General features: G+C 33.6%; 3 protein-coding genes and 2 non-coding genes across 5 annotated transcripts; 1 reads left to right on the plus strand and 4 right to left on the minus strand.

Annotated features, from left to right (window-relative positions):
• The first annotated feature begins 1769 nt into the window (after window positions 1-1769).
• On the plus strand, window positions 1770-13527 carry LOC7497391 (secretory carrier-associated membrane protein 1). The gene is made up of 14 exons (XM_002319336.4): window positions 1770-1867; window positions 8697-8874; window positions 9225-9290; window positions 9998-10099; window positions 10189-10251; window positions 10346-10379; window positions 10476-10598; window positions 10952-11014; window positions 11091-11184; window positions 12231-12276; window positions 12359-12426; window positions 12683-12731; window positions 12992-13057; window positions 13158-13527. Exons 2-14 carry the CDS (start codon window positions 8821-8823, stop codon window positions 13242-13244), a joined length of 915 nt encoding a protein of 304 aa, XP_002319372.1. The 5' UTR covers window positions 1770-1867; window positions 8697-8820; the 3' UTR covers window positions 13245-13527.
• On the minus strand, window positions 2187-3012 carry LOC127904183 (protein ALP1-like). Its single transcript, XM_052446400.1, has 2 exons — window positions 2826-3012; window positions 2187-2732 (listed from the first exon to the last, which is right to left on the minus strand). The coding sequence occupies exons 1-2, from the start codon at window positions 2953-2955 to the stop codon at window positions 2281-2283; spliced, it is 582 nt and encodes a 193-aa protein (XP_052302360.1). The 5' UTR covers window positions 2956-3012; the 3' UTR covers window positions 2187-2280.
• On the minus strand, window positions 4718-8695 carry LOC127904182 (uncharacterized). Its single transcript, XM_052446399.1, has 4 exons — window positions 8208-8695; window positions 6362-8130; window positions 5611-6257; window positions 4718-5524 (listed from the first exon to the last, which is right to left on the minus strand). Exons 2-3 carry the CDS (start codon window positions 6797-6799, stop codon window positions 5619-5621), a joined length of 1077 nt encoding a protein of 358 aa, XP_052302359.1. The 5' UTR covers window positions 6800-8130; window positions 8208-8695; the 3' UTR covers window positions 4718-5524; window positions 5611-5618.
• On the minus strand, window positions 7588-7677 carry LOC127904233 (small nucleolar RNA snoR20a). The gene has a single exon (XR_008057169.1). It is a non-coding gene; the product is annotated as a small nucleolar RNA snoR20a (small nucleolar RNA).
• On the minus strand, window positions 7748-7822 carry LOC112329042 (small nucleolar RNA snoR64a). Its single transcript, XR_002984537.2, has one exon. It is a non-coding gene; the product is annotated as a small nucleolar RNA snoR64a (small nucleolar RNA).
• Window positions 13528-15248: the final 1721 nt, after the last annotated feature.

The following is a 15248-nucleotide window of genomic DNA, read 5'->3' on the forward strand; positions in this document are numbered from 1 at the left end:
TGATAATTTTTTTTTTAAAAAAAATATATTAAAAAAATTTATTTTTATGTTTTTATATATTAATACATCAAAATAATTTTAAAATACTAAAAAATATATAATTTCAAGCTTTTTTTTTTCAAAACTTGATAAAAAATTGATTTAACCGCAGTTTCAAACGATACCATAATATTAAATTATGAGGTTAATCTTTGATTAACCACAATGTTTTTTTTTTATTGGTCTTGACCTGACCATATTTATACCATGGGAATCATAGCTCTAAGAAGTGTTGGATTAATATCTTATTTAATTTAATTAAAAATATAATCTTGATTAGGTTTTTAATTTTAAATTTTTTAAATTAATCAAGATAATAAAACCGGGTTTAATAATTATACCATAGAATGAGTAGGAAAAAACTGAAGAAACTATAGGGTGACCCGCATGGCTAATTGTTTAATAAATAAGCTTGAACTGACTGCAAAACTAAATTGATTGTGACATCTTGATGCAGATCATGCATACCTTTCAATTTTTTTTAAAAAAATTCCTTTCAAAGGCCATTTTCTCAGGGAAGAAGACTCCTTTCCTGTATTTGTCTACAAGTCACACAGAGAAGGTTTTGGTTGATAATAAATAATTATAATAATAAGGTGAAATAATCTCTTATTAATTAAGACTTGAGAATCCATGACAGGAAGAGAAAGGTCAGGTTTTCCTAATTAATTAAGGAAATTGATACGTATCATTCAAACAAGAAGGTTCAAATTATCCTCTCATGGATATTGTTTACTTGGAAGCAAAAAATATTCGTGTCAATAAAATGTTTTTCGATGAAAAACAAATTATTCTAATTAAAACTTCATCTACACTGATGTATTAACTCATATGTTATAAAATATATATTTCAATAATGAGGTGTGTAGCTCAGCTGGTAATGCTCTAAATTTGCTCCTTAAAGATCACCAGTTCGAGTTTTACAAATTTTAGGATCACTGGAGACTTACATGGTCGTTAACTTCAGGATCCGTGGAATTAGTCTACGTGCACGCAAACTGGCCGGACACCCACGTAAATCAATATATATATATATATATATATTTTTTTTTTCTTGTATATTATATATGAATATTGATCTTTCATGAAAAAACCCTTCAATCATTAAAGATTTTTAAGTTTTTGTTTCAATTAAGAAATCTCGTAATTTTCTAGCAAAAGTTGTGTTACTGGTCGGATTAATTTTTTTTAACGTAACAAAAATGTCTTAGTTATTAAAAATTATTTGACATTGTTATTAAACACAGGTTAATGAGTTTAATATTTTTATCTTACACAAATAAAATCTTATAACTTCTTTTTGTCGAAATTATTAAGGTTCTAATAAAAAATTACATTGCAAATACATAATTCATCTTAAATTCATTATTTTTTTCTTAAAAAATATAATAATTCGTCGTTGTTCTTTCAAAACATGAAATAACCTTTTCTGTAGTACCAAGGCCATTTTTTCACATATAAACTAAAATATTTGCTTAATTTAATTATCAATTAATCCTTGAATAATCTGTCTAACATTTTTTTTAATTTAATGATAAGAATATTTTCAAGCTAATTTACATGCTAATCTTTTATATTCATATAATTTTTTAAAAATTTATCTAAATATTTGTTCAAAATTTGACTAATACCTGTCCTTATGACAAGTGTTATTATAAAAAAACAATTCGAAAATAATAATAAAACTTGGAAGGAAAAAAAAACCAAATCCAGAGTCAAACCGAGTTGACACCGAGTCAAGCACACATATATAAACCTCAGCACCCTCTCCCTCTCCCCCCCCCTCTCTCTACGTTAATATCCATTTTTTTGTCTCGTTTTCACCGCTTTAGAGTGTGTTTGGTATTGTGGTAGCTTTTGTGGTTGCGGTTTGTAAAAAGCAGTTTCATAAAAAGTACTTTTTGTGAGGTTGATTTTTAAAAAAATTGGTGTTTGGTAAAAACTGTGGTTGAAGTTGTGGTTTTAAAAAAAGCAGTTTTAGGTGTTTGGTTACAAAACTGTGGTTCAACAATTGTGGTTGAAAAAAAGCAGTTTTGTGTTTGGTAAAAACCGTGGTTCAAAAAAAAATTTCTTGTATTTTGTTAATATGGTTTGTGTTTTATATTTGATTGGAATTAAATATTTGATTAGAATTAATTAAAATGACATGTATAGACACATATATATAATTCCAAAACATAGGTGTTTTGTAATTATGATTACATAACAAAATGAAAAATTGTCATACATTAATGTACTCTTTTATTGTTCCATCAAACTATTGGCAATTCCATCGCGTACAAAATCCATACGTGAAGGCCTCTGTGAGCCTTGAACGGCCGAAGCCTGAACAGTATCAGGCAAAAAGTCATCTGGAATCAAATTGGGGTTGCGATCATACTCAGAAAAAACTGCATCATCTTGCGATCTCCTTCTAATATAATTATGTAGTGCCATTGATGCAACTACAATTTCAACTTGTGTTTTGTATGGATAAGCAGGCATGTTTTGCAAAATTCTCCACCTCTGTTTCCATACCCCAAAAGAACGTTCGATCACGTTACGTAGTGACGAGTGTGCACGATTAAACACTTCTTTCCGACCACTTGGTTGTCCACGACGTCTAAATTCTTGGAAGTGATACCTCTCGCCTTTGTAGGGACCCAAATATCCATACTCGTTTGGATATCCAGCATCAACCAAATAGTATTTTCCTGAAAAAAATAACATTGTAATTTTAAACAAAACTAAAAAAAATAATTATATTCCTTCAATTACCCAATCTTCAATTTAGTCAAAATCACAACCTTCTGGAGGTTTTGGAAAGTTGATAGTGCTATTGTCAATAGCCTCCAGAAAAATACGAGTATCGTGTGCACTGCCTTCCCATCCTGCCCACACGAACATGAATTGCATGTCGAAACTACAAGCGGCCATTACATTTTATGTTGGTACACCTTTTCTTCCAATAAATGGAATTTGATTTGCAGCTGGTACGCATGCACGAACATGTGTTCCATCAATTGCACCAACACAATTCTACATGCCACAAAAAAATTTATAGTACTCATATAAACATTTATAATATATTTCATACTCCTCCGAACAACTTAATTAAACTACTTAATTATATATATAAAAAAATTAATCTTACCTTGAAATGTGGCATAAATCTTGGATTCATAGCAATTTCTCTTGGTGTGCTCGTAAATTGTGGATCTACTGGTTTTATGATTTCTACAGCAAACAAACGTAATGATTTAAGCACTTCTTTAAAACATCTACTAACAGTTTCACCTGAATGCTGGAATCTTTCCTGCACTTGTCTATTTGACGCCCCAACTGCTATTGTAAATAGAAACATTGCCACCTTTTCAATAACGCTCATTCTTCTTGACGGTTTTAAGCCATGGTGCGTTTCCAAGTCGGTGCACAAACTCAACAAAGTTGTTGCGTCCATCCTGAACATGTTAACACTTCGTTTCCAATGACCTCTTAAAACCTCCGTCAACCAACGCATCCCTGTGTTATAGGAAACCATACATGGTTCTTTATACATATAATTAATATAATACGCGTTTATAGCTCCAGCTGTGCATAAATTTAATTTTTCCCTATCAAAATGCCTCCTTATAATAAATGCATCGTCATCATCACTATCACCGTCAATGTCGGCATCATCATCATCGTCGTCGTCATTACTGTCGTCGGAGTCGTTTCCATTACTATCATCTCCGGCACCATCAACTGAAGCACCACTAACTCCACAACTAGGATAATTAATTTGATCTACAATCCGGTTCATTACATCATCATAATTACCATCGAAATCTTCATTAAATATGTTATTAAATCGTGGATCATCCATAACTTCAATTACATGGAAACAAAAACAAAATTATATGTTGTTAATAAAAATATTTAAATAATTAAATAACATTCAATAAAAATACTATCATAGAGTTGGTGCGACATAAGTTTTTTTCCATACCTGTAAAGCCAGCAAAAAAGAAGTATTCTACTTGCTTCCTTGTATTTGGTGCAATTGAAAGGTTTTAGAAGCTTGTTATAGAAAGCTATGTCATTGTAAAATATGATGTACACATTCCTCTTTATATAGAAAATTTCAATCCTCTTTACGTATATTTTACAATTTTTCAGCTTTCAAAATCAGTACATTCACATGTATGCATGTGCTGTAAAAGTAGCATATAAATCATCTTTTACAGCTCATATAATCATCTTTTACAGCACATGCATGTACACCATCCTGACATGTTTAAAGGAAAAAAAACAGAGCTAAAACTCACTGAACCAGTAGGAAGACAAGCAACACAGAAAAGGAAGAAAAAACAACAACATTAGTCCCATCACAGCTCACGGCAACCATGAAAAAAACACAAACAATTACTGCAAAAGGGGTTGCTTTTTCAGACCTCACAAGCTAACAGTAGCTGCCCATTCCTAACAATTACAAGTCACTGAACCAGTAGGAAGACCATCAACACAGAAAAGGAAGAAAAAGCAACAACATTAGTCCCATCACAGCTCACGGCAACCATGAAAAAAACACAAACAATTACTGCAAAAGGGGTTGCTTTTTCAGACCTCACAAGCTAACAGTAGCTGCTCATTCCTAACAATTACAAGTCACTGAACCAGTAGGAAGACCATCAACACAGAAAATGAAGAAAAAGCAACAACATTAGTCCCATCACAGCTCACGGCAACAATGAAAAAAACACAAACAGTTTGCAAAAGATGTTGTTGTTTCAGACCTCACAAGCTAACACTAGACAGCCAAGGCAAAAACAGTATGCAACACGTCAATCTCTAGCTAACCAATTGAAAAAATTACTGCAAATGAAAGATACACAGCAGCATGTATTATGAAACCTCATGGCAGCAAAGAAAGAAGGATCAACAGTAAAGGTAAATTATAAGCAACAATCTGTCATTTTTTATTTGCCTTGGTTCATTTTTATCCCCCCCTCTCCCATTTGGACAATGAATCCTAAAGGGGTAAACAATGCAGCAAATATCATCAAATATTAAATTCGATGCACACATAAATGCTGCCTATTGATTCTTTATTATTATTACTCTCTCCATCTCATACAAAGCATATATCTTGGTTTCTCCTTTCATGCCTAATCTAACAGTTGCTAACAAATTGAAAAAAGTACAGCTAAGGAAAGAAACACAGCAGCATGTATTATTATTCCCAGCAGACCTCACGGCAGCAAATACAAATATATAGTTAACAAATCAGTTAAGGTAAATTACCAACCAATTCCATTAAAATGTCAACCATTGAACATTAACCATTGAACATTGTAATTCATTGATAAAATACAACATTACAACCAACAATTTCTCATACAAGTCTGTTAAATCCCGTAAAGCAGTTTATCTAGAAAAAGTTCATCAATTACCGCAAATACAATGCCTCGAACAAACTTCGGCAAATGGAAACTACTCTTTTAAAAACCGGCATCCCATTACTCTGCAACAATAAAACAAAACATGTATAAATATTGTAAGCACTTGAACATACTTAATTGATTAACAGTTAATATACTTTAGTAATACCTTGTCAGCTAAGCACGTTTACTTCGTTCATACATTCGCTGCAACCATCGCAACTTCTGTTGCATATCGCCCATACTGGACCACATTTCTCTTTTCCTTCTTAGACTAAGATACTCCGTAGCGAAGTCATGAAAATCATCGTCAACTGAAACTCCAGGAATGGAGTGCAGTTCAGCCATGACCTCGGGAATACTACAGCCTTCACGATCCATATTAACAGACGTCGAATCACTCTTAGTTGACATACTCTCAAGTAGATGATTGCACCTTGTCAGCAACTTAACACCAATTCCAGATGTTTTCTTCTTTCTACCTCGCACATCATAATGATCTCGTTCTTTTCTTTTCTCGCCGCTTTTTGTATTGGTGCTGCTAGACATATGTATCCCTCCAACCATTCGAGCCATATCAGTCTGGAAATCTGGAATCACATCTTCCTCCGAATCACCGCTGCCCTCTTCCAAACCATCATCAGCAATGTCGGCATTGCTTGTACCAGGATCAACACCACTGCCAGCAGGTACACCTGATGAAGGAGCCCATGCAAACGCTCCAGTTGCGACAATGTTGGAATACATTCGGTCAAATTTATTCTTTAAAGACGGCTCAATACCGACATGTCTGAATTTTTTGGCTCCTCTAATTTCCTGCATATAAATTAAATAAAGTAATGAAGGATCAAGACTAGTAAAATTTTAGGGCTGGAATTTGAAAATAATAAAATAAATTGTGCCGATGACAAGGAATGTACCTGAATTTTTTGTTTCCACCACTCATCACTAGCTGCAATTGTGCCTAATTCACTATTCCAGCCAACACCGGTTTCAGAAACCAGCTTATTCCATATCCTCCAATCCTTTTTGCATCCATCCCATTTGTTTTTCAATTGTGTTTTAGTAAATGCATGCCCAGTTTGTTCTTTAAATGATGTTATAAGAAATTTCCACCCCGGTTTATCGAAATGAGTATTAGGTCTCATTCCCATATCAATTGCCTTAATGCATATATCACAAAATATATGCAACATTTCCTTTGTCCAAGCAGCCTTATCAGAAGATTCAAGCCCTTCCATGATATCTTTTAAAACATTTAACAAAAGTTTGAAATGAATAAAAATGATATCAATTAAATTGTGGCACATAAATAAACCGTGGACTAATACAATAATAAAGCACTCAATGTTTAGCATTTACAAAAGCTGTGTGTTTGGCAAAAAAACATTAACCGTGCATGTATGTCAATGAGAATGTTCATGTTAATTTGTAATGAAATGTAATTGCAACCCATAAATTTTCAACTGTTCAGAAACTCAGTTTCAGCCATAATATTTGAATGATCATGCAAAACTTCATTGCCAGCATGCTGTTATCTCATCAAAAATAGAGGGAAAAAACAAACAGAACAGAATTTATTTATACATTCAAAGAAACCCAGCTTTCTTTCGCAGCATGCAAACACACAAAACTAAACAAAAAATTTTGATTTATAAATAAAAGTAGTCCTACATGACATGCTAATAGGAACTCATTACGATAATTGTCAATTGACGAACACACGGTAATTGATCATGCAAGTACACAGACATGTAATTTTTCATCTAAAACAAAAGAAAATGAAGATGGAGATAAGGCAGGAACTTACCTCAGTCTAGCTTGTTTGGTGATCAAAAAATTTCTGTTCAAAATAGCTTAAAAAGTTACTGTAAATATAAAGTTCAGTATAACATGGGAATTTTTGCGAAAAAGAGAGGAGTAGAACAACTAATCTGCTAGCTACCGTAAAGGAATCAAGCAAACACACATAAAATTAATTTTTTTCCTGGTTAAGGAATCAGCACAGATGAATTAGCCAGGGATAACTGTTATTTTTTATGTTTCTCATCATGCACAAAACAGAGTCCAAAGCAAGTTTTTAGCCTTCGAACAAGAAGATAGAAAACAAAATCTTGAAAAACAAAAAAAAACTAAAACCATTCAAGCCTCAGACCGTCCTAGTTCATGTATTAACAACAGTTTAGGCAGATCGATAGCCCTGCTTTAAGTGAAAATCAGGGTTTGCATCATTGGCTGGCAGCACAGTAATTAAAAAAAAACAATGAAAGCTGAGACTTGAAGACATAAAAGCAGAAAGATAGAGAGCATCAGATCAGTTTTTTTTCAAGCATATAAATCATAAGAACCCAAGAGTCTGAGCATTCAACAATTAAAAAGATTCGTCATTTGCCTCTCCAGATTGAAAAAAATAAATTCAAAGAATTGTTTAAATCAATGCAATAATTAGAAGAGGGGAAGATAGAGGGGGTTTTTGGAGAAGGTTCACGGCGGTTTAGGGCTGGGTTTTTCAGAAAGCCATTAGTGTCCCTTTTATAAAGATTTACAAATCAAAAATTTGTAATCGAGCATGCAGCAACAATGAAATTTTTCATCTAAAAAACTGAAAAAGAAGATGGAGATAAGGGAGGAACTTACCTCAGTCTCTGCGTTTTTGTGCTGCAAACCCCAGCGGTGTTGCAGCTGTGTTCTGCAAAATAAAAAACCCATTACAGAAATTAGATTTTGAGAAACATAAAAGAAATTGACAAAGGGAACGGACAATACCTGGTATCTCGCTCGTGGACCTTTCCCGGGACCAATCTCTTGGTTTTTTTTCTGCAATTGTAACAATGGAGGGACGGATCGGTGACGGGTTGTGTTTGAATGGACAGAGGGGAAGAAAAGCTTGTCTGGCGTTGGTGGTTAGGGCAATTTTGGTGGTGAGGGAGAAAACCGCATGAAGGAAACTGATAGATCAACACAACACTGCTTTCCAGTGAATTTTTTGGGTTTTTTTTTTACCGTTGGGAAGAGTTTATTGCAAATTGATGAGGGTCTGAGAGAGAACAGTTGGGAAGCAATTGGAAATTGTCGGTGATGAGAGAGAGCAGAAACGCATGAAAAGCAAAAGATAATTGCTTTTCAATTTTTGTATTTGAAACGCAGTTTCTAATGGGACCCACGTCAAATTAACCTGCGGTTTGTAGTTAACCAAACAGGTGTAATATTGCTTTTTCATTAACCGCAGCCGCAGAAGCATTGCCAAACACTATCTTAAAACTCTTAATTCCTCCGTTTCTCTCCATAAAATCCAATCCCTAGTCAATTAATCCTCCTGCATTTCTCTCATTTTTCTGGATCTAGATTTTGTTAAGATCTGGTGATTTTTCACTAGAAAATGAGTCGGTACGATTCGAATCCTTTCGATGAAGAAGAGGTCAATCCTTTCGCGGTATGTGGAAGTTATACGTTTCGTATTTATTAGATCTGTGTATGATTTGCGCATGTACATTGTTCGCGTTTTTCGTTTCTGATTTTTAGATTCTTTTGTGATGTTGATTGTGTTGTTTGGTTGCTGAGAAAACGCGGAGGATTTTTGAGAGAGAAATTTTACATGTTTGGATCTTATTTAGACTAGAAAGTTTTTGTTTCTTAATAAATATTTGCTTAATCAAGTAGAGTTTGATTATTTGCACTTAGTATAGCAATATTAATTATATAGATTACTATTAATTTTGAGTTTAGATGAAGAAATGAAGCTTATATTTTCTCTTTGTTTGTTTATTTGTTTGGTGATGGAAGGATCAAGGAGGAAAGGGGAAAGGATCAGGGCAATCAAATTATGGCGGAGGCGCGTTTTATATGCCTGTAAGTTTTTGTTTTCTCCTAATTTTTCAGCTTTACAGAATGTAGTGTTTGTTTTGTGAAAGAAGAAAAAACTTATTTCTTTTGATTTAGGAGTTTGTAATTGGTTAACATAAACCTTGTCCTTTATATGAGTTTGGTGCTACCTTGAAGGTTTGATAGCGAAGTCAAGTCCAATGTAGGTGTAATTTGACCGTAGATTATAATTTTCAGTTGGTCAAAGGATAGTTTCTAGCGTTGTTGAAGTAAAACAAGTTTCCCTTTTTTGAAATTTGTGATTTTTTTTTAGTATTTTGTTTGTAAATTGGATTTGAGTTTAAGTTCATTATTGCACCTCAAACATGAATCTAAGTTAGGGACCTGGAATTTAATCACAATGATATGCTCAATAGGAATGGAATCCGAGAGTGAAGTTAAAACCTATAAGTGACATACAAGCACAAGGTGAACAGGATCACAAGCTAATGTGCTTAATGTTTCTCTTAAAGCAATTTTTGTTTGCCAGTTTCTTGTGTAGCCACTGTGCTTTATGGATCTTCTACTTATTGCTGAGTGCCAGTCCCATGGTTGGTTTTAGTTGTTCTTGCATATATATGGATTTCATGAGCTGGTGGTGCGATTCTGTTTTGGTGTCAATTTTTCTGTATTGGTGCTGTTGCTAACTTCTTCTCTTGTGTTTTTCTTTTGTTGTATTCTTGCGAAATTTATAGAATCCTGGAAGTGTCCCCCCTGCAACTTCAAGGCTTTCACCCCTTCCTCATGAACCCTATGATCGTGGTGCAACCATAGATATTCCTCTTGATTCTGGAAAAGTACTATAATGATTCAAGATTTTTGGTCGCACAGTTACATTATTTGAATGTTGCTTTCATATTTTTCGTTTTCGTTCTTCTGTCTCTAGGATATAAAAGCCAAGGAGAAGGAACTCCAAGCTAAAGAGGCTGAATTGAAGAGGAGGGAACAGGTGAGTGTTCTGATATAGTAGCTTATGCTCATATATTTATGTGCGTGTGTGTTTATAAAAGTAATTTGAAATCCACTTTCCTTTTGTTTTCCAGGAACTAAAACGGAAGGAAGATGCGATAGCACGGGGTATGTTATCATATTGATTTTCTTTTTTTTGTAGTCAACGAGGCTGTGCATGGTTATATTTAATATAAGATAATGTTCTCTGCTTTGTTTTGACAGCTGGAATTGTAATAGAGGATAAGAACTGGCCACCATTTTTTCCGATTATCCATCATGACATTGGAAATGAAATACCAATCCACCTGCAGAAGATGCAGTATGTTGCATTTACAACATTGTTGGGTATGTTTTGTATTCTACTTCTTGGAAATTCTTTTCGATGGCCGCTTATCATTTCCAATTGTTTGGTTCCCATTGTCCCATTGTCCATTATAGTCAATTTTGCTAGGCTGGTCCTCAAGGTTCAGTCCTGTCAGCAAGGAGAATCTGGAGACAAGATTGTCAAACTGGACAATGTATCTTAAACTGTCAGCATATCATTTTTAATGGATTTAGGTCATTCCTGTGATCGATCATGTAGCTTAAATGGTCATAAAATAGTTTTGTTTAGTTGGGTAAATGGTGGACCAGTTTGAGAAATGTTTCCAGACAAACATTTAACAGCTGTAGAGTAACCTGATGTTATGAAATTGCAGGTTTATTTGTCTGTCTTTCTTGGAATATTATAGCTGTTACCACAGCCTGGATCAAAGGAGAAGGTTGGTGCATATCCACTGAACATATTTGATTATATGGCTATCTCACCAGTTTGTCTAAAATCATTTTCTTTTCTAGGTCCAACGATATGGTTTCTTGCCATCATCTACTTCATAGCAGGGGTCCCTGGAGGCTATGTTATGTGGTATCGCCCCCTTTATCGTGCGATGAGGTATTATTCTGTCATTCATGGCTGAATCTCATTTTGTTTTTCATGACATGAAAGGTGGGGCCTGTGAAATTTCTCCTTTGACTATTCCGTACTTGCATAGCAGTGTTTCCTATTCACGCCCTTTGTTTCTAAAGCTTTTCAGGATCCCATAAATATCTAAATATGATTATATGAGCTTGATTCTGTTTGCATCATTCACAGATGACCTTATGGATGGTGTGAAGACTTGATTTTTCATATTTAATAATAATGTGGTCAATCTAGACATGGTTGGTGAATTTTTATATGCCAACGTGTGATTTGAATTGGATATTTGTTGATCTGAAGCATCATCTTATAAAAGAATATATACTTCCTGCAATTGTGGAAAGAATCTGGCGTACTCTGGTGAGGAGCTGAACTTGCAAGGAGGTCCAAACAAAAAGAGGGTGGGAGGGAGGTGGATGGAGCTGAAAATGCAGTAACAATAATAATAATTTTTTTTTGCAATGCTCTGCATTGGAGAGGTCATGTTTAGTTATTTTTTATTAGTTTGCCTGCTAGCATTGGAGAGAATTATCCTTAATATTCTTGAAAGCTTAATGAAATCACTAAAGAAACTGTAACTCAGAAAATTCATTAGAGAAATGAGATCAATCAGTGTTTGCATAAAAACTCAGATATTTTCCTATCCTTGGCTTTTTTGAGTCTTTGCTTTCATGCTGTATATCATTTGATTAGCATAAATAGTTCTGCTAACTGATAAAAGAGATTGCTATATGTTTTGAACTTTGCCCATGGTATATGATGGATGAATGTGTTCAGAATAGATAGATCTTTTTTTCTGGATTATGTTCCATTAAAATACTGGTAATTCTTGAGCATTATAACTTAGCAATAATAGCCTAATGAAAAATATGGGATGGGTTCTGAAGTACTTAAATTATGCTTTCAAGTAATAAGAAGAATGTAATGGTTTAGTTATACTCTCTCTTTGTTCATTTTTTCCATTACGTGCATTATGCTATCATAACTTCTATTCAACTCTGTGCCAACTCCTTTTGCAGGACAGATAGTGCTCTGAAGTTTGGATGGTTTTTCTTTGCTTACCTGGTAATCTCATTTATGTATTCCTTTCCTTCTTGAAGATCCTCTAGAAAATCCCTTATTTGTTGTTCTTGTGTTTTCCATGCAGTTTCACATTGGCTTTTGCATCTTTGCTGCTGTTGCTCCCCCAATTGTTTTCAAGGGGAAATCTCTTGCGTAAGTTTTTCTTTTAGATGTTGCATTGAAGATAGTTATTTTGCTAGAAAATTAAATATGACGTGGCTTTGTTTGGAAAGTGAAACAACTATTCTGGGAAAACGAGGATTGTCCCACTCATCTGAAACTCATATTATTATGTTTTGTTGGAGTTTTTTTCTAAAATGTTTGAGATTGATAGGGTTGAAAATATATTGATTGTATTTACCTTTAATTTCTCTACTCTGCTAATGTTTGTGTGATCTTTTGTGGACAGAGGTATTTTGCCTGCTATTGATCTTATGGGCAACCACGCTTTAGTTGGGGTAAGCTTTCTACTTTTTAGTTAACAGTTCGATCCTTGATAATATTAGTGGACCTCCACTGCTATTATGGAAGTACTTTCATGCTGCATATGATATGTTACAGTTCATTTTTAGAGCGAGAGTTTCGATGAAGTATGGCTTTGTAAAATTATTTGAGTTGGCTTGAGAATAATGGGAGAAATGCATCTGTATATTTGATTGTGTACAGTTTTGATGCAGATGCCCAAGCAAGTCTGACTCTAGTACAATTTTGTTTGCAGATATTCTACTTCATTGGATTTGGATTCTTCTGTGTGGAATCCCTCCTCAGTATCTGGGTCATTCAGGTTGAATAAATCCTTGGACAACTTGTGCACGCATCCCTGCTTACTGTTTCATTATGGTTTTGCTAAAGGTTCTTTGTTTGTTTGTTGTCCTGAATTGCAGCAAGTCTACATGTATTTCCGAGGCAGTGGGAAAGCAGCAGAGATGAAGCGAGAGGCTGCAACAAGGACCATGATGGCTGCCCTATGACATTGCTCCCACTGGACAAAAATGCTCTTCTTGGATGGTACCGAAAGACCTACTTCCATACTAAACGCGTCTTGCTTCATTGTTAACCTTGTCGATGTGTTCATCTTTATACACAATTCTCAAACCAAAGAACTTGTCAGATTAGAAAAATTGAATAGGATTCATTTTTAGAGCTTTGTGTTCAGCTGAGGCATCAGCTTCATGAGACTGAGATTGATACTTTGTTTCTCACTTTGTATTTCTATAGAATGATTGTGTCATTGTATGTTAATTCATTTTTACACTTCTAGTGCTTGTAAAGAGAGGCGGTTGCCGAGACTACAGCAGATGGCTTCAGGCTTGAATGGTTCCCTCAAACAAGAAGTGCTTGATCCATGAGATGATGATATGTGTTATCGCACTGGTCTGGTAAACCTCAGCTAGTTGATTCATGTTAATTTTGGCCTGTTTTGTTCTTGACCTGCCATGGACATAACGTTGTGGCTCGCAAGGAGTCAAGTCTTGCAGTTTGCTGGTGTTGATGGATTTCTTGTGTGAATGCTTCTGATAATTTTCGCAGCTCCACAATGTTCCATTTTCCATCAGATGACTTCAGTCGTTACATCACTAGCACACGGGACGGCATGGACTACGCAGAAAAAAGAAAACCCATCTTCAAGTTGCGGTCAAATAAAAATTTGGTAGCAGAATGGCATTAATCCGAACATGATAATATTTTAATAATATATTAGTCTCTGATTCTAGGGTTTCCTGGAAGTTAAAACCCCCCAAAAGTTCTCACTTCAAAACCTTTTCCTATATATATTTTTTTCCCTCTTGATTCTTACAACCAGTCAAAAAAAAAAAAAAAAACCATTCAAAAGAATTTTACCTGTTGGAAGTAGAAAGAAGCCAAACTCGGCCCTTGTTAACATTTACACCATAAACTAAAAAATTTAGCTAATTGTAAACTCTTCAGTACACTGTTCATAGCTAATATTTTCCATCACATTGTCCCTCAGATTTTTACTTTTTATTTTATAGATTAGTTATTTAACTTAATTTCTTTTTAATTTTATTCTTCTGTATTATATTTCCATGATCTTTTGTGTTAATATCCTTTTCTATTTATATTATTCTTTCGCCTGCCTGGTTTGCTATAGAGTATTTTAACATTAAACTGAAGATTTATTTCACAAAATACACTTCAAACTTATTATATAAAAAAATAAAAGTATAAGAATCAAAATTAACACGAATAGAAAAAGATATGTTTTTTCAAAACACATGGAAAAATTAAATTTCATTCCTGAAGTTTTGAATTATACATGTTTGGTCCCTTTTAATTTTTTTTTTATATTTCCATTTAAAATTTTATTTTTATCGCATTTCATTCCTTAAATGTAAAGAAAAGAGAGAGAGATGTTGAAAAATGATAAGGGAAGAAAGAGTGATCATAAAAATAACCAAACTTTGTGTTAATAAGTTTGTCTTGGATAAAAAAATTCAGTGAAAGTGATTTTGCTTTTAAACATGCTAAAAATATAAATCAGGCATGTTAATTTGTTTTCAATTTGATTTGATTTTGAGATTCTGATTATACAAAGTTTAGGCTTCAAAATATGTATTGAGGTTTTTATGATGATTTAGATAAAAATAAATTGAAAAATAAATTTTAAAATTTTCAATATTCAAATCATGATTTTCTGATTACGTCCAAAAACATAAATGAATAACAGGTCATTTATCAAGTCATGCGACTTGTCATCCATTAAAGTTAAAATATAAACAATAAAGTGGATTGTGCGTTATTTATTCTTTAAAAAGATAAAAAAAAAGTAGTGGAGCACGTTTCCTTTCTAAGACCAACAACTCCTGATCTTATTTTTTTAATAATTTTTTTTAATTAATACCCTTTATTTTTTAAAAAAAATTGTCTCGTTTAATTATTTTTTTTAAAATATTATTGATCTTTTGGATTTTTTTAATTTCATAATACTTTAAATAAGTTATTTTAATTTATCT

Source organism: Populus trichocarpa, chromosome 13, assembly GCF_000002775.5.
Source record: "Populus trichocarpa isolate Nisqually-1 chromosome 13, P.trichocarpa_v4.1, whole genome shotgun sequence".
Taxonomy (NCBI): domain Eukaryota; kingdom Viridiplantae; phylum Streptophyta; class Magnoliopsida; order Malpighiales; family Salicaceae; genus Populus; species Populus trichocarpa.